General features: G+C 53.0%; 1 protein-coding gene across 2 annotated transcripts in view; it reads right to left on the reverse strand.

Moving 5' to 3' along the window:
• FAM193A (family with sequence similarity 193 member A) overlaps positions 1–23,065 on the reverse strand; it is a 148,961-nt gene that overhangs the window by 75,493 nt on the left and 50,403 nt on the right. For both annotated transcript variants that reach the window (XM_027545325.1, XM_027545326.1), the window contains exon 2: positions 9,073–9,318. In XM_027545325.1, coding sequence (XP_027401126.1) covers positions 9,073–9,300 — 228 coding nt within the window. In that variant the 5' untranslated portion in view covers positions 9,301–9,318. The remainder of the gene's footprint in view (positions 1–9,072; positions 9,319–23,065) is intronic.

Raw genomic sequence — 23,065 nt, forward strand, 5'->3', positions numbered from 1 at the left:
CGCTGGGCCCACGAATCACGGTCTGTCGGACGTGGTCAAGCAGGACATGGTGAGAATAAACATCCACATCTTAGGGGTCCAAAATGGACGGGAATGGGCACATTTAACTCAGACGACCGCTGTGTCTACTACTGTGGCAAGAATCCCATAGAAGGAATGGAGAAGCCCTCAAAGTCAGCAAGAGTCCAAAATGCAGTGCTTGGGTGCAACCTCAAAAATGACAGAATGATCTCAGTTCATTTTCAAGGCGAGCTATTCAACATGTAATTCAGGTCTATGCCCCCAGCCTTTCATACTGTGGCTGACTCACTGGAAAAGACCCCGAGGCTGGAAAAGACTGAGGGCAGGAGGAGAAGGGGAAGACAGAGGATGAGATGTTTGGATGGAGTCACCAACTTGGACATGAGTTCGGGCAAGCTCCGGGAGTTGGTGACGACAGGGAAGCATGGTGTGCTGCAGTCCAAGGGGTCGCAAAGAGTCAGACATGACTGAGCGACTGAACTGATGCCCCTACCACTGATGCCAAAGAAGCTGAAGTTGAACAGTTCTATGAAGACCCAGAAGACCTCCTAGAACTAACAGCAAAAAAAGATTCTATTCATCACTGGGGACTGGAATGCAAAAGTAGCAAGTCAAGAGATACCTGAAGTAACTGGCAAGTTTGGCCTTAGACAACAAAATAAAGCAGGGCAAAGGCTAACCGATTCTGCCAAGGGACGCACTGGTCACAGCAAATGCCTTTTTTCAACCACACAAGAGACGACTTTACACATGGACATCACCAAATGGTCAATACCGGAATCAAACTGATTACGTTCTTTGTAGCCAAAGATGGAGAAGCTGTATACAGTCAGCAAAAACAAGACCTGGAGCTGACTGTGGCTCAGATCATCAGCTGCTCATAGCAAAACTCAGACTAAAACTAAACAGAGCAGGGAAAACCACTAGACCGGCCAGGCACGACTGAAATCAAATCCCTGTGAACATGCGGCGGGGCAGTGATAGATCCAAGGGACTGGATCCTGTTAACAGTGTTCCTGAAGAACTACGGTGGAGGTCTGTACACTGTACAGGAAGGCAAGCGCACAAAGCCACCCCAGAGAGAAGGAAGAGCCAGAAGCACCGTGGGTCTCTGAGGAGGCCCTGCAAACAGCTGAAAGAAGGAGAGGAGGGGAAAGCCAGGGAGAAGGGGAAGGCGCACACCACTGAGCGCAGAGCTCCAAAGAGCAGCACGGAGAGCCGAGAAGGCCTTCTTCAGCAAGCACCGCAGGAAACTGGAAGAAAGCAACAAAAGCAGAAAGACAGAGGTTCCGCAGGAAAAAGGGAAAGGGGGCATTTGGCCAAGGGTGGGCACAATAAAGGACAGAAATGGCAGAGAGCTAGCAGACGCCGGGGAGGTCAGCAAGAGATGGAGAGAATACACAGAACTGTACAAAAAAGATGCTAATGAACCGGGTTACTATGGTTGTGTGGTCAGCCAGCCAGAGCCAGGCATTCTGGAGAGCGAAGTCAAGCGGGCCTTAGGAAGCACTGCTGGTAATAAAGCTAGTGGAGGTAGACTTAATTCCAGAGTTAGAGCTAATAATTCCAGTAGAGTTATTCAAAACCTGAAAAGGATGATGCCATCAAGGTGTTGCATTCAATATGTAAGCAAATCTGGAAGACCCAGCAGTGGCCACAGGACTGGAAAAGGTCAATCCTCATCCCAATTCCCAAGAAGGGTAGTACTAAAGACTGTGCCAACCATCGGACAGTCGCACTCATCTCCCATGCTAGTATGGTCATGCTTCAAATTTTGCGTGCTAGGCTTCAGCATTATGCAAACCAAGAACTTCCATATGTCCGACCTGGTTTTAGAAAGGGAAGAGGAACCAGAGATCAAATTGCCAACATTCCCTGGATCATAGAGAAAGCAAGGAATTCCAGAAAAAATCTACCTCTGTTTCATTGACTATGCTAAAGCCTTTGATTGTGTGGATCAAAACAATGTGTGGAAGGCTCTTAGAGAGATGGGAATACCAGACATCTTACCTGTCTCCTGAGAAACTTGTATGTGGGTCAAGAAGCAACAGTTAGAACCCTGAATGGAACAACTGATTGGCTCAAGACTGAAAAAGCAGTATGACAGGGCTGTCTGCTGTCACTCTGTTTAACCTGTACGCTGAGCACATCATGAGAAATGCCGGGGTGGATGAGTTACAAGCTGGAATCAAGGCAGGCGGGAGAAACATCAACAACCTCAGAGATGTGGAAGATACCACTCTAATGGAGAAAGTGAAGAGGAACTAAAGAGCCTCTTGATGAGGGTGACAGAGGAGAGTGAAAGAGCCGGCTTAAAACTAAATATTAAAGAAACTACGATCATGGCATCCGGCCCCGTTGTTTCATGGCAAATAGAAGGGGAAACAGTGGAAGTAGTGACAGATTTCCTCTTCTTGGGCTCTAAAATCACTGTGGAGAGAGACTGCAGCCAGGAAACCAGAAGATGACTGCTTCCTGGCAGGAATGCTCTGACACCCAGACAGCGTGCTGACAAGCAGACATTACCCTGCTGGCAAAAGTCGGTCCAGTCAAGCTTATGGTCTTCCCAGTGGTCACGTACGGTTGTGAGAGCTGGACCGTGAAGAAGGCAGAACGTCAAAGAATTGATGTCTTTGAACTGTGGTGCTGGAGAAGACTCCTGAAAGTCCCCTGGACAGCAAGGAGATCAAACCAGTCAATCTTAAGGGAAATCAACCCTGAATCCTCGTTGGACTGATGCTAAAGCTCCGGTATTTTGGTCATCTGATGTGAACAGCCAATTCACTGGAAAAGCCCCTAATGCTGGGAAAGACCGAGGGCAGGAGAAGAGGGTATGAAGGGATGAGAAGGCTGGATAGCATCAACGATGCAACAGACATGAACTAGGGCAAACTTCGGGAGATGGGAGGGACAGCGAGGCCTGGCATGCTGCAGTCTTTGGGGGTGGCAACGAGTCGGGCATGGATGGGCGACCAAACAACCACCACCACCACATATTAGTATATCTGATTGACAAGGAATCACTGCAAGACAAGCCACGAGGTTCAACAGTAACAGCATTAAATTAAAAATCAGTATGATTACAAGTAATCCAAGAGGTAGGTTTGGATATTTACAAATACTTCTAAAAACAATTCAATGTTGAAAACAGAAATAACCTCGATTGGATAACACCTAAAACTGAGCCAATACTGCTAGCAATTCAAAATACAGAGCAGTAATCAGGTTTCCAGCACACGTGACGGCAGAATCGTAAACACTGATGGGGAAGAACCCCACGCAGAAAGGCAGGAGAGCAACCACCTAGAGAGACCCGCCAGCTCTGCGGGCGCCTCGGCAGGGCCACTGGTGTGCAGGCCGGGCCACCCGTGCGTACATGCCGTCCCCATCCTCCTGTGCAGGCCCGGGCAGGCAGAGCGGGCAGGTGCCCCCTGGTCTTCGGGTGAGATGAGCACAAGAGAGCTGCTCCCCTAAGGCAGCTGGTACCCAGCTCCAGCTCGCCGGCCCTCAGAAGAGGCCCGGAAGACGGGGAGTCCCCACACTGTCGTGCGCCCCACCTCACCATGGCATCTGCGCCCTGCTCCTGAGAACAAGGAACCAGGGGAACCAGGTCCACGACCGATGGCGTCCGTAACTCGGGACCTGGTGGTGCCTGCCATCACCACCTCGCACACCCTGAGCAGAGCAGGGCACCTGGGCAGGAGCAGAGCGGAGCGCACCTGCCAGCAGTGGAGAGGACGCTGGGAGCGTGGAGGGGAAGGGAGCGGCTGGCACTCAGACACGCCCCCGCACACATAACAGCAGTTACAGATGGAGCAGAGTGGAAGGACCGAGGTTTGTAAAGACTCTCAAGTCCCTCTTTGGAGACACAACTGACAGACTTCTAGCAAGACTGGCTAAAAAAAGAAAAGAAAAAGCACAAATACGAGGAATAAAAAGCTGTATCTACAGGCATGGTAGCAACTAAAACAGACCCCGAACACAAACCGACAAGAATATAATTTACCACAGCTGACCTGAAAAGGGGCTTTCCTGCTGGCTCAGTGGTAAAGAATCCACCTGCAATGCAGGAGACCCGGGTTCGATCCCTGGGTGGGCAAGATCCCCCAGAGAAGGAAATGGTAACCCACCTCAGTGTTCTTGCCTGGAGAATCCCATGGACAGAGGAGCCTGGCGGGCTACAGTCCATGGAGTCACAGAGAGTCAGGCATGACTGAGTGACTAAACACACACACGACTTGAAAACAAATGGAAAACGTCTTATCTGTTCAAGAAACTGAAGCACAAGTTCAGAATGCACCCCCAGCCCTGCACCGCTGTAGAGAAGGCAGGAGGCCGTGACCTGGGGCTGGGCAGGGGGCAAGGCTGGAGGCGGACAGGCAGGCGGGGCCTGGGCCGGAGGAGGAGAGGACGAGAACCACTGGGGCCTCGGGGGCCGCACCCGGGAGGCGGGCTCCTCGGCCGCAGGGAGACCGTGGAGCGCCAGCGGGGCCTGGGCAGTCCCGGGCACAGTGGGGCGGCCATGGGGGCACTCCAGGCAGGACCCAGCGGGCTAGGGCGGGCAGCAGGGAGCAAGCCCAGGCGGAGGGGCCAGGGGACCCAGCGGGCCGGTGGGCAGCGGGAAGCAGCCCAGGAGGAGGGGCTGGGGCCGGGGGAGAGCTGGGGAGGGCAGAGACCCCCGGGACAGACACGCTCAGGCCTGCGACCGGAGAGCCGGGATCCAGGCAGACGTCTGAAATCGAGGTTTCTCGGTGTCCGCTCAGGACACGGTCTCGGTGCCAGGCTCTGAGCGAGGCCTGCAGGGTGGGCAGGCATGCAGCGGGGAGGCCGGCATGATCTCTGGAGACAGAGCACTTTCAGCACTGGGCCTGTGGGCCTCGCTAAGCACGTCCCTGACCACGGGGACACTGGCACGGCCCCCACACCCATGGCCTGGGCCCACCTGACAGTGCCAGGCCCAGGGGCGCCAGCCGAGGGGGCAGCACAGAGGGTCAGAGGGGGCAGCTCCACTCGCAGTGAGTGCCCGAGGCCGAGGGTGGACAGCCTTCTCCCCAAGCAAGTGTAGGCCTTCCCCGCTGGGGCTGGGCGTGCTCCCCTGGGGCCTGAGGCCAGGGACCGGACACGGGCCCCAGCCCAGACCCTCAGATGCCCCGTGGCAGGGCAGGGTCACCAGGCAAGCACATCTGGCCCCAGACATAGGGCAGGGGAAGGAGCAGGGGCCATGGAGGAGGCCCCTGGGCATGGGGAGAGCCCCCAGCCCGGCCCACACCAGCACAGGGGCAGCGCCAGAGATGCAGGTCTGTGCCAGCTCCAGGGCCAAGCTCGCCCACCACCTCTGCAGGCACGGGCTGGCACTGCCCCCACAGGAGAAGGACCACCACACACATCACCACCACACACACACCCCACTGACACTGCACACACCACCACCACCACCGATACACAGCGGTGCGTGACGTGTGCAGTATACGCATCAGCATTATACGGGAGAAGGCGACAGCACCCACTCCAGGGCTCTCGCCTGGGGAACCCCAGGGACGGCGCAGCCTGGTGGGCTGCAGTCCATGAGGTCACGAAGAGTCGGGCAGGACTGAGCAACTTCACTTTCACTTTTCACTTTCATGCTTTGGAGAAGGAAATGGCAACCCACTCCAGTGTTCTTGCCTGGAGAACCCCAAGGACAGTGGAGCCTGGTGGGCTGCTGTCTGTGGGGTCGCACAGAGTCGGACACGACTGAAGCGACTTAGCAGCAGCAGCAGCATTATACACACTATACACACACCCCCACCACCACCACCGATATATAGTGGTATACGACGTGTGCAGTGCACACATCACCACTGTACACGCACACGCAGCACCACACGTGCCACCAGCACTACACACACCACTGCACCCACACTCACACATCGCCACTATATACACACCCCACCGCCACCACTACACACACCCCAGCACCGCTACACGCACATCACCAACACCACACACACCACCAACACTAAACTCTCCAGAGAAGACCAGAACAGCAACCCATCTCAACTCACTTTACGAGGCTCCAAAAGACAGACGAGACAACACGCCTTCCACGAGCCTCAATGAGGTGACTCCCTTCACAGGCCGATGCCAAGTTCTCAACCAGACGTGAGCAAACCGGGCCGGTGACGCGTACAAAGGCTGTCTGCAGAAAGACCTGCACAAAGACGCTCACAACCGCCCGACTCAGCGCAGTCCGAGTCTGGAAATGACGGAAGCACACGCCAACGGTAAACAGACCCCAAACTGCAGCCCATCTCTACGGCTCATGCAGTGAAAACAAGGAACACGCTACCGGTGCACCACGCTCCGAGCATTACAGCAGCAAAGACACACGCGACACTCTGGAGACGGCAAAGCCACGGGGACAGAAGCCGCACCAGGGCTGTCAGGGCCGGGGAGGGGAAGGGCCACTAGCAAGGCAGCGAGGGGACGTCCAGGGCTCTGTGTCTTAACCAAGGCAACAGTGCTGACACACTGTGTAAGTCTGTCAAAACTCAGGGCACTATACACACACTTTAAATGGGTGAATTTTACTAGACGTAAATTACATCTCATTGGAAAAATAAGTTCAGCGGTTTTAAGCAGCATGAACAAAGAAGCCAACCACACAAAAGCAATGGAAGGTTTAAATCTGCAAACACTGGTTAGCATTACACCTCTGTGGTCCCTGGGACCACTTTTTCGATGAGAAGAGAAGCCTCATTTCTGGATGCATCGTCCAGGCAAAATGAGAGTCAGGAAACGAGACTCTCATCCTGGAAAGACTGATTATGGGCCATGACAGGCATTTGCACTTGCCTCCAAACCAGAACGGACATAGCAACTATTCCCCCAAAGCAGTCAGGGCACTGCAGAGGAGCTGGACTGGAAACAGGAGCCAAAGACAGGAAAGTTTAGGAAGCAAAGAGAATGCACGAGCTGGGGGAAGACTCAAGAATGCCTGCTGGAAGCGAACAAAGAACAAACAAGTACCAGGAACGTGAAGAGGCCTCCATAAGCAACTGAGGGCCAACCTCGACAGCACAGTGAAAAGCAGAGACGTCGCTTTGCTGACAGAGGTCCGTGCGGTCAAGCCATGGTTTCTCCAGTGCTTGTGTATGGATGTGAGAGTTAGAAGGTGAAGAAGGCTGAGTGCCGAAGAACTGATGCTTTGAACTGTGGTGCTGGAGGACTTGGACTTGGCCCTTGGACTGCAAGGAGATCCAACCAGTCCATCCTCAAGGAAATCAGTCCTGAATATTCATTGGAAGGACTAATACTGAAGCTGAAGCTCTAATACTTTGGCCACCTGATGCAAAGGGATGACTTGTTAGCAAAGACTCTGGTGCTGGGAAAGACTGAGGGCAGGAAGAGACAGATTGACGGAGGACGAGATGGCTGGATGGCATCACCAACTCAATGGACATGAGTTTGTGCAAGCTCCAGGAGATGGTGATGGACAGGGAAGCCTGGTGTTCTGTAGCCCATGGGGTCGCAAACAGTAGGACACGACTGACTGAACAACAACAAAAAAAACTGAAAAAAGACCAAATACTTTAAGTGGACAAGAAAGGAAACAAAAGTAAAACGACAGAAGCACAAAGATCTGCAGGTGAGAAAACGAGAGACCACCTGTGCCGTCCTTTTAGTCCCTTGCTCTCTCTCCGTTCACCTCTTCACTCACTCGCTCACTCACTGTGATTCACTCACTCACTCACTGTGGCACCAAATGTCCGGAGGGCAGGGCTGGTGATGGACAGGGAGGCCTGGCGCGGCCCCTGGGACACGGCTGAGCAACTGGACTGACTGGCTGAGCCTGGTTTGGTAAGAAAATACACAAAAAGAGCTGCCCTCTTGGAGAGCATATTCCAGTGAAGGGAAAAACGAAGTGAGTAAGTAACATACACAGTGTATTAGAAGGAAGTGCTAAAGAGAAGTGCAGGCAGGAAAGAGGGCTGGGCAGGAGTCACACCAGTGCGAAGCCAATTTCTGTTTTGATAAACGACGGGATTCTGAGCTGCAGCTGTTACACCTCTACTCCAGAAGCCGGCACGTGAGCTGGTGCTGCCTTCCGGGAAACCCTAAAACAAAAGCCACAGCTCAGCGGAGGGCAGGGAGGAGGCTTCTGCCACGTGGCAGCGGGCCTGAGTGGGGGCTCCAGTGGACAGCAGCCTCGGGTCAGGAAGCAGAAAGTGCGGGGGGCTGTCACGGCCGCATGCAGAGGCAGGAGCACAGAGACCACAGGTCAGGAACAGCCAGCAGGCAGGAATCGAAGGCAAGACAAGCCCGAGATCATGGGGCCTCACATGGCTGCAAGGCAACTCCCTCCAGAAGCCAAAGGCCCGGTCTGAAAGCCCTTTCGGGACTCATGGTGGTCCAGCGTCTCAGGCTCTGCCTGCCAGTGCAGGGGACACGGGTTTAATCCCTGGTCTGGGAAGATCCCACAAGCCGCAGGGCAACTAAGCCCAAGGACCACCGCTACTGAGCCCGCACTCCAGAGCCCGTGTGCCTGCGAGCTTGTGCTCTGAGACGAGAAGAACCGCAGGGGGAGCCCGCAGCCCGCAGCCTCCCTGCGCTTCACGCCGGAGGGAGCCCAAGGGCAGCCGCCAAGACCCGGCACAGCCACGAACTGATTAAAGAAGAAAAACCAAAGCCCTTTCAGAACCAGGGCCCATGAAGACGCTGTCCGGGCTGAAGATGCTGATGTTCTCAAGAAGGTTTCACTGAGCTGAGGCATGGAAAGGGAGGGGGCAGAGTGGGGCGGGGAGCCTGACCTGAGAACTGCATCTGGGAGAGAAGTTTAGGCAAGCTACCAGCACATGGAATCGTCTAGAACTGAGCGCACACAAAGCCGCCTAGTTTTTCAACAAATTGTACCGCCAAAGAAATCCTGTGACCAGAAGTAAAACACCGAAACCCGCCCTGAGGGCCGCCGAGCTCGCTGATGGAGCTGGCCTGCTGACTGGGGGGGGAGGGCAGGCCCGGCTGGCGGGCAGCGCGGGAAGCGCCGGTGCGGGCAGCCCCGCAGGCACTCACCGCCGGCTGCTCGGGGCCGCCGTGGCGCGCGTCCTTCTCCACGGCGCGCCGGCAGTCGGGGCACACCCAGAGCGGCAGGTGCAGCACGCTGTTGCCCTTGGGCGCCATAGACAGGGCCAGCTTGCTTGCGGTCTTCACTCCACTCTCTAAGAACGAAGAGTCTTTCCTCTCGCTTCTGCACAGAAGACAGTAATCCCCAGCGGGGTAGGGCGGTGTTCTATGATTCATGCCAAAATTAAAAGGAGTCTGGAACAGAAAACAGAAAAAAAAAGTTTTTTCAAAACATGAGCCACAAAGCCAGGACCATTCAAACTTTACAGTTCTCACACTTTAATGCACGTGTATGTTCACACTGAGAAACATCAAACAGGGATTTGCTGAATAAAACTGTGCCGAGCATTCTAGAAACTCATAATACATACCTCCAATAAAAGAGCGATACCATAAAGAACATCTAAGGAGGAGGCAGAAATCTGTCCTCACCCCTTCACTTAGTTAGCCTTCTGTGTTCCCCCCACGTGCTAGGAAGCGTCAGCCTTGATTCAGACTGAGGAAGCACCAGGGCATTTTCTTTTTTCTTTTAACCATCAGCCAAGTTCAGGGAACTCCCTGAAGGTCTAGTGGTTAGGCCCCCTTGCTTTCACTGCCGAGGGCTTGGGTTGAGGACCTAAGATCCCACAGGCTGCTCAGTGCAGCCACAAACAGCAACAGAGGTCGAAGCCCCGGGCCTAGAGGTGTCTGCACTCAGGGCTCAAGGCTGGGGCGGCAATCCGGCTCGAGTGCACCTACAGAGCCAAGCCACCTCTGAGGCGGGCTGTCCAAGCTCGAGTCAAGATAAACATCTAGGAGGCTGACAGCAGCCACACATAAAAACATTCAAGACCGGCCTCCCTCCAAGCGTGTCTCACTATCTACCTCCACTTTTCAAACAGGTCCTAAACCGAAGGGTGAGGGTAGGCAGGAGGAAGAGGAAAGATCATGACTCCAGATCCTTTCTAGTATCAACCTCGTTATCAGAAAAATAAAATTAGTCTTAAAAACACACAGGCGCCCAGGTTTAAAACAGGCCTAAAGTCACCAGGTGAGCAAGTAGCAGCCAAGATTTTAGTCCAAATCGGCATGAGCCCAGAGGCATCACGTGCAGCTTAGCGGAACCACCCTGCAAATCCTAGAGTGGCTCGAGAGAGGTGCACCTGGCCGCAGGCGAGCAGGGAGGCCAGGCACAGCCTTCCCGACGCAGCCTCACAGGTCAAGGTTCCCGAGCACAGTGCTCGCGCTGTGCGCCCGGCAAGCAGGCAGGCAAACCAGGACCCTGCTGGGGCCGTTCTGGCTGGAGCACTGCCCGCCTGCTCCCCCACTCCGCCCAGCCGGCAGCCCGGCTCTGTACTCAGCCCCGGCGCTGCCCCTGCCATCCTCACTGGGGCGTGCACCGCCACTGGCTGGCCTGACCCTGCACTGACGTGACTGCCGCCACCACGGCCAGAGCGCTCCCAAAGGCTGCCAGCAAGGCCTGGAGGGGCCAGGTGTTGGTGCTCAAACAAGGGGGCGGACGGGATGAATGAAAACATGAGTGATTACAAGGATGGGACAGCACCGTTAAGACACAAAAGCGTAACGTCTGTTCTTACCTACGAAAACCAGCGATCAAACCTGCTTACAGCTGTCACACCCACAGGTGCGCCCTGGGTTTCACCAACCCAGCTCAGCAGCCCCCTGCATGTCTGAGGGCGCTCACTTGAAAGGCTGGGCACGGCTGCCCCCGGGAGCAGCTGCCCTTCTCTGTCCCAACAGGTCCCAAGCCCATTGCTGGAGGAACAGCCCCAGGCCTCAGACCTCTGCAGACTGCCTTTCTGGTGACAAAGGTCCCCAGCAGAACCAGAATGTTAAGAGGCAGAAGTGAATTGAGAGCACCCAGCTCAGGGTCCATCCCCGCAGGGCTTCCTGCGAGCAAGACACTAGCCCCAGCAAGGAGACACACGGTGAGTAAATCAAGATCCCCGCCGGGAGTGAGAGCAATTCTCGCCAAACGCAGGGACAAGGTAAAACATCTGTGCTCTCAAGTCAGAACGTTAGACAGCGGCGACTGAGCAGAGACAGCCAGAAAAAGTGTCTGCGGTTGAGGATGATGCCCTTCGTCACTGCAGCCATCGAGGGCCTGCCTCCTTGAGGAGACGTCTCAAGTGGGGGGCTGTGGCCAGAGGCCTTGGGGTGTGGACAGAGAAGGGGGCAGGGAGCCGCGGGGCCCGGCCTCACTCTCATCTGGACATGGAGACAGGACGTGCGAGGAGAAGAGATGAGAGAAGGGAAGGGGCGAAGAGGCCAGGGTGAAACTGCTGCAAAGGCAGAGCCCCCGGGACGGAGAGAGGCTGGACTGCGCGTGGAGCAGCCTCAGTGGGGCCGGCTCGGGCACAGGGGCCTGACACAGACCATGCACGGGCCAGATGCCCGGGTCCTGCTGGCCCGAGAACAATGTCAGACCAGCGGACACCGACAGAACCCCAACGGCCCACCACGCTAGGCTGCCTCTCCGCCAGGGTGCAGACACGAAGTTGCCAAGGGTGCAGAGCAGACGAGGAAGACAGCGTGGCTTTAATGAGAGCAGAGCTAAGTGAGACCCGAGGGCTAAGGCAACGCAGACAGAAGCAGCCGCGGGAAGAGCTGGCAGAGGGGCGCCGGCATGGGGGGCAGCTGTGGACACGGGTCCTTCCGGCGCAGGGCGCAGGCTGGAGGGGAGGCTTGGGGCCGAGGACGCTCAGCCAGCCTGGGGGCCCTGTGAGGAGGCAGCTCATAAGAGGAGCGTGTGACCCAGGTTTCTCCTTACAGAGAAACCCTGGCGTGCGAACAACAAACTCTGGGGTGGTCATCACATGTGAGGTGAGCGCAGGGGAGCAGAACGGTCAGACTTTGGGGGCTTGCCTACCCGGGCAGGGGGCCCCTGGCAGCGGAGGACAGGCTGCAGAGGTGAAGAGCAAGACTTAACGGTGGCGCGTTACCCACCCAGACAATGTGGAACTAGACACCCGGGAGAGAGGGCGCAATCCCTTGGGCACACGGCCTGTAAAGCCAGACAAGGTGACGGCGGAGTGCAGACGTGTCCCGACGCCCGGAGACTCCGCTCAGCACGGCAGCCGGTCCTCGGGCAGCGAGCGCGCCCTGCCCTGTCTCCTCACTGCCTCGTTCTCCCGCCCCGCCCCAGGCCACCGCGCAGAGTTCTCACTCCACAGATTCACGGGGCAACTCCTGCACTCGTCTGCAACGAGCGGCATCACACAGCATCTCCTCTTGTCGGGCCTCTCTCACAGTACCATCACTTGGAGATGATCCCTTGTGTGGCTCACGAGACTGCTCCTTTCACTCCTGAACAGTGGCCCTTGGAGATAAGTCACAACTCGCTTACCATTCTGCTGTCTGGGCACAGGCAGCCTGTCTCCCGGTGTCAGCTTCACAAACAGTACTTGCTATGAACACTCATATATACATCTTGCTGGGAACACATGTTTTTCCTTCTCTTGCATAAATACCAAGGAATAGAATAATTGAGGTATCTAACTTTTAAGAAACTCCCGGAACTTCCCGGCAGTCCAGTGGTTAGGGCTCTGTGCTTCCACTGCACGGGGCACAGGAGCCCTGGTCAGGGAACCAAGATGCCATACACCATGTGGCTTGACCAGAAAAAAAGAAAAAAAAAAAAACCAAATTGCCAAACTTCTCCCAAAGAGCACTGATAAGGACTTCCAGGTACCCGACATCCTCATTAACAAGGTTTCAACTGTGACCACCATAGTGAATGTGTAGCGCTGGCTCAGTGTGGTTTTCTTAATAATGCATTAAATATCTTTTCACACGCTTATACAGTATCTATTCAAATGTATGGCCTGCCTTAAGGTTAACCAATTTTATTGTTAAGACAGTTAGCTTTTGGTTTCATGGATTTTTCCCTATTAAAAATTTTTTTGTTTTACTGCATTTTGCTTTCATGTTATTATTTCATTACTTTGAGTATCTTTGGGTATAACTGGCTCTTTGACTTTCTGTTTTCTTAGCGTGGAAGCACAGGACACTGAACCCTACCTCTTGCGATGGTTGATGCTGCACGTGTCCCTGTCAAGCACTGCTTTGGGCTATATTTTACAAATTTTGATATGCTGTGTTTTCATTCTCATTCAGTTCAAAATATGCAACCACAAAATTAAAACACGCTTGCTCCTTGGAAGAAAAGCTATGAAAAACCTAGACAGCATATTAAAAAGTAGAGACATTATTTTGTCAATAAAGGTCTGTCTAGTCAAAGTTATGGTTTTCCCAGCAGTCATGTATGGATGTGAAAGTTGAACCATACAGAAAGCTGAGCACCAAAGAATTGATGCTTTTGAATTGTGGTTACTAAAGACAACTCTTGAGAGTCCCTTGGACTGAAAGGAGATCAAACTAGTCAATCCTCAGATGTGAAGAACTGACTTATTGGAAAAGACCCTGATGCTGGGAAAGACTGACGCTGGGAGGTGAAGGGGACATCAGAGGATGAGATGCTTGGAGGCATCACAGACTCGACGGACTTGAGTTTGAGCAAATTCCTGGAGATACTGAAGGACAGAGAGGCCTGGCGTGCTGCAGTCCACGGGGTCGTGAAGAGCTGGACACGACTGAGTGACTGAGCAGCAATACTCTACAACGGGAAATGAAAAACTGCTGTCAGAGTGCCTCTAACTTCTCAGACTGCAGTCGGCATCCCTTTACAAATCTGAAGGTACCGAAAATCACGGGAACCAGTCATCTTGTAAAGGACATTAACAGCCTTCAGAGCAATATCCAGAAATCACCAGAAGGGAGAGAAAAATCACATAAATAGAACAGAGACTCAGAAAGGCTTTTGCTGCTGCTAAGTCGCTTCAGTAGTGTCCGACTCAGTGCGACCCCATAGACGCCAGCCCAGCAGGCTCCCCCGTCCCTGGGATTCTCCAGGCAAGAACACTGGAGTGGGTTGCCATTTCCTTCTCCAATGTGTGAAAGTGAGAAGTGAAAGTGAAGTCGCTCAGTTGTATCCCACCCTCAGCGACCCCATGAACAGCAGCCTTCCAGGCTCCTCCATCCATGGTATTTTCCAGGCAAGAGTACTGGAGTGGGGTGCCATTGCCTTCTCCCAGATAGGCTTTTAGTCAGTCCCTAAATGGGTCAGTCACATTTGAAAATTGAGTGACCTGAAGTAATTCCAAAAGTAGCCACTCACATAGCTGGTGAGCCCAAGCCATCAAACAGGGCCCTGCCCCTGAGCAGAGAGGCAGTGCCAGCCCCTTCACCTGCACTCCCATCACCACCACCATGTCCTTGGCCACAGGGGGGCAGCTGTGTCACGGAGAACCACAGCAGAGGCTAGCCAGGGACCTACCCACACAAGACTGATCCCCACAGGCAGTGCCTGCTTTCTGCAGGACCCCTTACCTCCCATAACAGAGTTGATGACACTGAGTCAGTCTCCAGGGTTGTTACTAAAATTGTTACGGTCGGAAAACTTCACAAGGCGGGGACAGGAGTCAGGGCCCTGGGCATAGGCACTGCGTGGGATGGTTTAGAGTGCTAGGGGACAGGGAGGCGTGTTTGCCCAGGAGCTGGATAGCGAGGGGAGAGGAGACACAGACCCCCAGCTCGAGGCAGGCGGAGCACAGGCCCACACAGGGAGCACGGAGGGCGCGCACGTGGGCGGCAGCAGCAGGGGGCCAGGCTCAGGGCCCCACACAGACTAGTGTCTGCTTCGGAGGCCCTGGCCAGGCACGCAGGGGCCGCCAAAGCCTTTGCTCCCCTCTGGTCTCTCAACCGGAGAAGGCAATGGCACCCCACTCCAGTGCTCTTGCCTGGAAAATCCCATGGACGGAGGAGCCTGGTAGGCTGCAGTCCATGGGGTCGCTGAGGGTCGGACACGATTGAGCGACTTCACTTTCACTTCTCACTTTCATGCATTGGAGGAGGAAATGGCAACCCACTCCAGTGTTCTGGCCTGGAGAATCCCAGGGACGGGGGAGCCTGGTGGGCTTCCGTCTATGGGGTCGCACAGCGTCGGACACGACTGGAGCGACTCAGCAGCAGCAGGTCTGTCAACAAGGGCAACTGAAACAATTACTAAAGACGAGAAGGAACGACGCTGAGGGAGGGAAGGAAGGTGCGTGTGGCATGCTGCTGACGGGGCGTGAAGGCACCAACCACCTCTGAACCAGGTGGCAGGGTTTCCGCCGTTGGCCTGCATGGCGCCCTCGGGCACGCTCACCCCCTCTCTCCCCCCAGCCCTGGGCCTGCAGGATGCCCTCGGGCTTGCTTACCCCCCTGCCCCCACCCCGGGGCCTGCACGCCCCCCCACCCCACCCCCAGCCTGCAGGGCGCACTCACCTCACGGGCCGCCTCACCCTCGGGCAGGCACCGGGCCCTGCCATCTGCCTGAGGCCTCTCCCACTGACCAGCCCCTTTCTTTATTAGGCCATCCATTTTTCCTTCTTTCCTGCATCATCTCCATTAGGATACAAACATGCTATTACTCCTCCCAGGCTGAAGAGACAAAACACTCTCCTCTTAACCTCACTTTCGCCTCCAGGTACTAACTGCCAATCTCTTTCCCTTCCTTCTCAGCAACGCCTTCCGAGCTGTCCACGCCAACTCTAAGAGAAATGTAATGCAAGATGCAAACATGAACCCTGTAATAAGTTAAAACCGAAAACACAGGTAAAAACAAGGAGCGAACCCACCCAGCACAGCGGCCAAACCAGGGGCACCGACGGCACGTGCTGGCACGGCTGTGGAGCGGCAGGGGCTCGGCGCTGCTGTGCACAGGCACACGGGGCAGCCGCTTCGCAGGGCAGTCTGGCGGCTTCTCCCAGAATTAAAAATCCTCTCGCCCTACGACCGGGCAACCGCGCTCCTCAGAATTCACCCAAATGAAAACTGACATCCACACGAACATCTGCACACAGATGTTTCTAACAGTTCTACTCACAGTTGCCAGAACTTGGAAGCAATCAAATCTCCTTCAGAAGGTGAATGGATAAACAAACTGGTACCGCCAGACAACAGATTATTATTCAGTGCTAAAGAGAAATGACATATCAAGCCATGAAAAGACATGGAGGAACCTTCAGTTCAGTTCAGTTGCTCAGTCATGTCCGACTCTTTGCGACCCCATGAACAGCAGCAACCTTAAATATGTATTATTTAAATGAAACATATATTATTACATGAAAGGAGCCAATCTGGAAAGGCTATAGACTGTGTGAGCCCTACATGACATTCTGGAAAACTATGCAGACAGTGAAAGATGAGCGGCTGTCGGGGACGGGGGAAAGGGCAGGCACGGGTAGGACACGAAGGGTCTCTTAATCAGTGTGATACTCAACGGGGCACACAGGCCGTTCGACGTCTGCCCGACCCACAGAATGCCCAGCAGCCAGAGGGGCCCGGACCGAATCACGGACTTGGGCAACGGCGTGTCAGCTGAGTTCACGGCTCTCACAGACCACGGTGGGGATGCTGACGCTGTGGCGGCTGTGCGTGAGTGAGGATGCATGGGAACCTGCTGCACCTCCTGCTCAACTTTTCTGTGAAACTGAAACTGCTCTAAGAAAAAGCCTATTAAACACCTCCCGCACAAAAGACAGGTGAACTCGAGTACGATTTTATTTAACTCAATGTTGCTGTTCAGTTGCCAAGTCATGTGCGACTCTCTGCAACTTGATGGACTGCAGCATGCCAGGCTACTCTGTCCTCCACAATCTTCCAGAGCTTTCTCCGATTCACATCCATTCGGGTGGTGGTGCTATCTAACCATTTCATCCTCTGCCACTCTCTTCTCCTTTGGCCTTCAATCCTTCCCGACTAATGCTGGGTCTTTTCCAAGGAGTCATGGTACTGGAGAAGACCCTTGAGAGTCCTGTGGACTGCAAGGAGATCAAACCACACAATCCTAAAGGAAATTAACCCTGAAACGATGCTGAAGTTCCAATATTTTGGCCACCTGATGCAGAGAGCCAACACACTGCAATCGACTCACTGAACTCAATATATGCACAATATTCTCACGTCAAAGGTAACCAATATAGAGTGAGATATTTTACATTCTTTCTTCATACTAGGTCTTCAGTATGAGGATGTGTTCACACATAAAGCACATCAGGGGCTGTAGGGCCCCACGTGGCCAGGTGACCCGAGCTGACCGGCACACGTCACGGTCACTAAGGCCCCACCGACCCTGCGGGCCCACACTGCCGCCGAGAGCATGAGACGGAGGAACTCGCCACCTCCTGCCTGACACTCTGTCCTCACCCAGCCGCCTCGTGTGCTCACCCTCTTGGTTTTTTCTGAGAACCGACTCCAAACCCTGAGGCTGTGGACCTAACCTTGTCTAATTCAATGAAACTATGAGCCGTGCCATGTGGGGACACCCAAGATGGACGGGTCACGGTGGAGAGTTCTGACAAAACATGGTCCACTGGAGAAGGGAATGGCAAACCACTTTAGCATTCTTGCCTTGAGAACCCCATGAACAGTATGAAAAGGCAAAAAGATACGACACTGAAAGAGGAACTCCCCAGGTCAGTAGGTGCCCAATATGCTACTGGAGATCAGTGGAGAAATAACTCCAGAAAGAATGAAGGGATGCAGGCAAAGCAAAAACAACACCCAGTTGTGGATGAGACTGGTGATGGAAGTAAAGTCTGATGCTGTAAAGAGCAACACTGCATAGGAACCTGGAATGTTAGATCCATGAATCAAGGCAAACTGGAAGTGGTCAAACGAGATGGCAGGAGTGAACATCGACATCTTAGGAATCAGCGAACTAAGATGGACTGGAATGGGTGAATTTAACTCAGATGACCATTATATCTACTACTGTGGGCAGGAATCCCTTAGAAGAAGTGGAGTAGCCATCGTAGTCAACAAGAGTCCAAAATGCAGTACTTGGATGCAACCTCAAAAACGCAGAATTATCTGCTTGCTTCCAAGGCAAACCATTCAATATTACAGTAATCCAAGTCTATGCCCCAACCACTAATGCCAAAGAAGCTGAGGTTGAATGATTCTATGAAGATCTACAAGACCTTAGAAAACTAACACCCAAAAAAGATGTCCTTTTCATTATAGGGGACTGGAACGCAAACAGGCAAGTTTGGCCTTGGAGTACAAGAAGAAGCAGGGCAAAGGCTAACAGAGTTTTGCCAAGATAACCCACTGGTCATGGCAAACACCTTCCAACATGAGAGACAACTCTACACAGGGACATCACCAGATTTTATATCTTTGCAGCCAAAGATGGAGAAGCTGTATACAGTCAGCAAAAACAAGACCAGGAGCTGACTGTGGTTTAGATCATGAGCTCCTTATTGCCAAGTACAGACTGAAACTGAAGAAAGTAGGGAAAACCACTAGACCATTCAGGTATGACCTAAATCAAATCCCTTAGGATTATACAGTGGAAGTGACAAATAGATTCAAGGCATTAGATCTGATAGAGTGCCTGAAGAACTATGGACGGATGTTCGTGACATTGTACAGGAGGCAGTGATCAAGACCATCCCCAAGAAAAACAAATGCAAAAAGGCAAAATGGTTGTCTGAGGAGGCCTTACAAATAGCTGAGAAAAGAAGAGAAACTAAAGGCAAAGAAGAAAAGGAAAGATATACCCATTTGAATGCAGAGTTCCAAAGAATAGCAAGGAGACATAAGAAAGCCTTTCTCAGCGATCAGTGCAAAGAAATTGAGGAAAACAACACAATGGGAAAGACTAGAGATCTCTTCAAGAAAATGAGAGATACCAAGGGAACATTTCATGAAAAGATGGGCTCAATAAAGGACAGAAATGGTATGGACCTACCGGAAGCAGAAGATATTAAAAAAGAGGTGACAACAATTGACAGCACAACTGGACAAAACAGAGCTTCACGACCCAGATCATCACGACGGTGTGCTCACTCACCCAGAGCCAGACATCCTGGAATGTGAGGTCAAGTGGGCCTTAGGAAGCATCACTACAAACAACGCTAGTGGAGGTGATGGAATTCCAATTGAGCTACTTCAAATCCTGAAAGATGATGCTGTGGAAGTGCTGCACTCAATATGCCAGCAAATTTGGAAAACTCATCAGTGGCCACAGAACTGGAAAAGGTCAGTTTTCATCCCAATCCCAAAGAAAAGCAATGCCAAAGAATGTTCAAACTACCACACAATTGCACTCATCTCACACACTAGCAAAGTAATGCTCAAAATTCTCCAAGCTAGGCTTCAACAGTATGTGAACCGTGAACTTTCAGATGTTCAAGCTGGATTTAGAAAAGGCAGAGGATCCAGAGATAAGATAGCCAACATCTGATAGTTCATTAAAAAAGCAAAAGAGTTCCAGAAAAACATCTGCTTCTCCTTTATTGACTACGCCAAACCTTTGACTGTGTGGATCACGATAAATTGTGGAAAATTCTTAAAGAGACGGGAATACCAGACCACCTGATCTGCCTTCTGAGAATTCTATATGCAGGTCAAGAACCAACAGTTACAACTGGACATGGAACAACACATTGGTTACAAACTGGGAAAAGAGTACGTCAAGGCTGTATATTGTCACCCTGCTTATTTAACTTATATGCAGAGTACATCATGAGAAATGCTGGGTTGGATAAAGCACAAGCTGGAATCAACATTGCTGGGAGAAATACCAATAACCTCAGATATGCAGATGACACCACCCTTATGGCAGAAAGCAAAGAGGAACTAAAGAGCCTCTTGATGAAAGTGAAAGAGGAGAGTGAAAAAGCTGGCTTAAAACTCAACATTCAGAAAACAAAGATCATGGCATCTGGTCCCATCACTTCATGGCAAGTAGACGGGGAAACAGTGGAAACAGTGACAGACTTTATTTTCTTGGGCTCCAAAATCACTGCAGATCGTGACTGCAGCCATGAAATTAAAAGAAGCTTGCTGCTTGGAAAAAAAGCTATGACAAACCTAGACAGCATATTAAAAAGCAGAGACATTACTTTGCTGACAAAGGTCCGTCTAGTCAAAGCTATGGTTTTTCCAGTAGTCATGTATGGATGTGAGAGTTGGGCTATAAAGAAAGATGAGCGCTGAAGAATTGATGTTTTGAACTGTGGTGTTGGAGAAAACTCTTTTGAGTCCCTTGGACTGCAAGGAAATCCAACCAGTCAATCCTAAAGGAATTCAGTCCTGAATATTCATTGGAAGGACCGGATGCTGAAGCTCCAATACTTTGGCCACCTGATGCGAAGAGCTGACTCACTGGAAAAGACTGACGCTGGGAAAGATTGGAGGCAGGAGGAGAAGGGGACGGCAGAGGATGAGATGGTTGGATGGCATCACTGACACGATGGACATGAGTGAGTAGGCTCCAGGAGTTGGTGATGGACAGGGAAGCCTGACGTCTTGCAGTCCATGGGGTCGCAAAGAGTCAGACAGGACTGAGCAACTGAAATGAACTGAGAGAAAGTATCTGCCACATGGATGCAACAGGCGAATTCCCTAAACACACACAGCAGCTTCCAATCGTTCCAGCACCGCTACACTGTCAGTGTGACTGTCGTCCTCGCTCCACTAAAGAGGAGACTGAGGCGTGTACCGTGTCAGTGTGACTGTCGTCCTCGCTCCACTAAAGAGGAGACTGAGGCGTGTACCGTGTCAGTGTGACTGTCGTCCTCGCTCCACTAAAGAGGAGACTGAGGCGTGTACCGTGTCAGTGTGACTGTCGTCCTCGCTCCACTAAAGAGGAGACTGAGGCGTGTACCGTGTCAGTGTGACTGTCGTCCTCGCTCCACTAAAGAGGAGACTGAGGCGTGTACCGTGTCAGTGTGACTGTCGTCCTCGCTCCACTAAAGAGGAGACTGAGGCGTGTACCGTGTCAGTGTGACTGTCGTCCTCGCTCCACTAAAGAGGAGACTGAGGCGTGTACCGTGTCAGTGTGACTGTCGTCCTCGCTCCACTAAAGAGGAGACTGAGGCGTGTACCGTGTCAGTGTGACTGTCGTCCTCGCTCCACTAAAGAGGAGACTGAGGCGTGTACCGTGTCAGTGTGACTGTCGTCCTCGCTCCACTAAAGAGGAGACTGAGGCGTGTACCGTGTCAGTGTGACTGTCGTCCTCGCTCCACTAAAGAGGAGACTGAGGCGTGTACCGTGTCAGTGTGACTGTCGTCCTCGCTCCACTAAAGAGGAGACTGAGGCGTGTACCGTGTCAGTGTGACTGTCGTCCTCGCTCCACTAAAGAGGAGACTGAGGCGTGTACCGTGTCAGTGTGACTGTCGTCCTCGCTCCACTAAAGAGGAGACTGAGGCGTGTACCGTGTCAGTGTGACTGTCGTCCTCGCTCCACTAAAGAGGAGACTGAGGCGTGTACCGTGTCAGTGTGACTGTCGTCCTCGCTCCACTAAAGAGGAGACTGAGGCGTGTACCGTGTCAGTGTGACTGTCGTCCTCGCTCCACTAAAGAGGAGACTGAGGCGTGTACCGTGTCAGTGTGACTGTCGTCCTCGCTCCATTAAAGAGGAGACTGAGGCGTGTACCGTGTCAGTGTGACTGTCGTCCTCGCTCCATTAAAGAGGAGACTGAGGCGTGTACCGTGTCAGTGTGACTGTCGTCCTCGCTCCATTAAAGAGGAGACTGAGGCGTGTACCGTGTCAGTGTGACTGTCGTCCTCGCTCCATTAAAGAGGAGACTGAGGCGTGTACCGTGTCAGTGTGACTGTCGTCCTCGCTCCATTAAAGAGGAGACTGAGGCGTGTACCGTGTCAGTGTGACTGTCGTCCTCGCTCCATTAAAGAGGAGACTGAGGCGTGTACCGTGTCAGTGTGACTGTCGTCCTCGCTCCATTAAAGAGGAGACTGAGGCGTGTACCGTGTCAGTGTGACTGTCGTCCTCGCTCCATTAAAGAGGAGACTGAGGCGTGTACCGTGTCAGTGTGACTGTCGTCCTCGCTCCATTAAAGAGGAGACTGAGGCGTGTACCGTGTCAGTGTGACTGTCGTCCTCGCTCCACTAAAGAGGAGACTGAGGCGTGTACCGTGTCAGTGTGACTGTCGTCCTCGCTCCACTAAAGAGGAGACTGAGGCGTGTACCGTGTCAGTGTGACTGTCGTCCTCGCTCCACTAAAGAGGAGACTGAGGCGTGTACCGTGTCAGTGTGACTGTCGTCCTCGCTCCATTAAAGAGGAGACTGAGGCGTGTACCGTGTCAGTGTGACTGTCGTCCTCGCTCCATTAAAGAGGAGACTGAGGCGTGTACCGTGTCAGTGTGACTGTCGTCCTCGCTCCATTAAAGAGGAGACTGAGGCGTGTACCGTGTCAGTGTGACTGTCGTCCTCGCTCCATTAAAGAGGAGACTGAGGCGTGTACCGTGTCAGTGTGACTGTCGTCCTCGCTCCATTAAAGAGGAGACTGAGGCGTGTACCGTGTCAGTGTGACTGTCGTCCTCGCTCCATTAAAGAGGAGACTGAGGCGTGTACCGTGTCAGTGTGACTGTCGTCCTCGCTCCATTAAAGAGGAGACTGAGGCGTGTACCGTGTCAGTGTGACTGTCGTCCTCGCTCCATTAAAGAGGAGACTGAGGCGTGTACCGTGTCAGTGTGACTGTCGTCCTCGCTCCATTAAAGAGGAGACTGAGGCGTGTACCGTGTCAGTGTGACTGTCGTCCTCGCTCCATTAAAGAGGAGACTGAGGCGTGTACCGTGTCAGTGTGACTGTCGTCCTCGCTCCATTAAAGAGGAGACTGAGGCGTGTACCGTGTCAGTGTGACTGTCGTCCTCGCTCCATTAAAGAGGAGACTGAGGCGTGTACTGTGTCAGTGTGACTGTCGTCCTCGCTCCATTAAAGAGGAGACTGAGGCGTGTACTGTGTCAGTGTGACTGTCGTCCTCGCTTCATTAAAGAGGAGACTGAGGCGTGTACTGTGTCAGTGTGACTGTTGTCCTCGCTCCATTAAAGAGGAGACTGAGGCGTGTACTGTGTCAGTGTGACTGTCGTCCT

Source organism: Bos indicus x Bos taurus, chromosome 6 (genome assembly GCF_003369695.1).
Source record: "Bos indicus x Bos taurus breed Angus x Brahman F1 hybrid chromosome 6, Bos_hybrid_MaternalHap_v2.0, whole genome shotgun sequence".
NCBI classification, from domain to species: domain Eukaryota; kingdom Metazoa; phylum Chordata; class Mammalia; order Artiodactyla; family Bovidae; genus Bos; species Bos indicus x Bos taurus.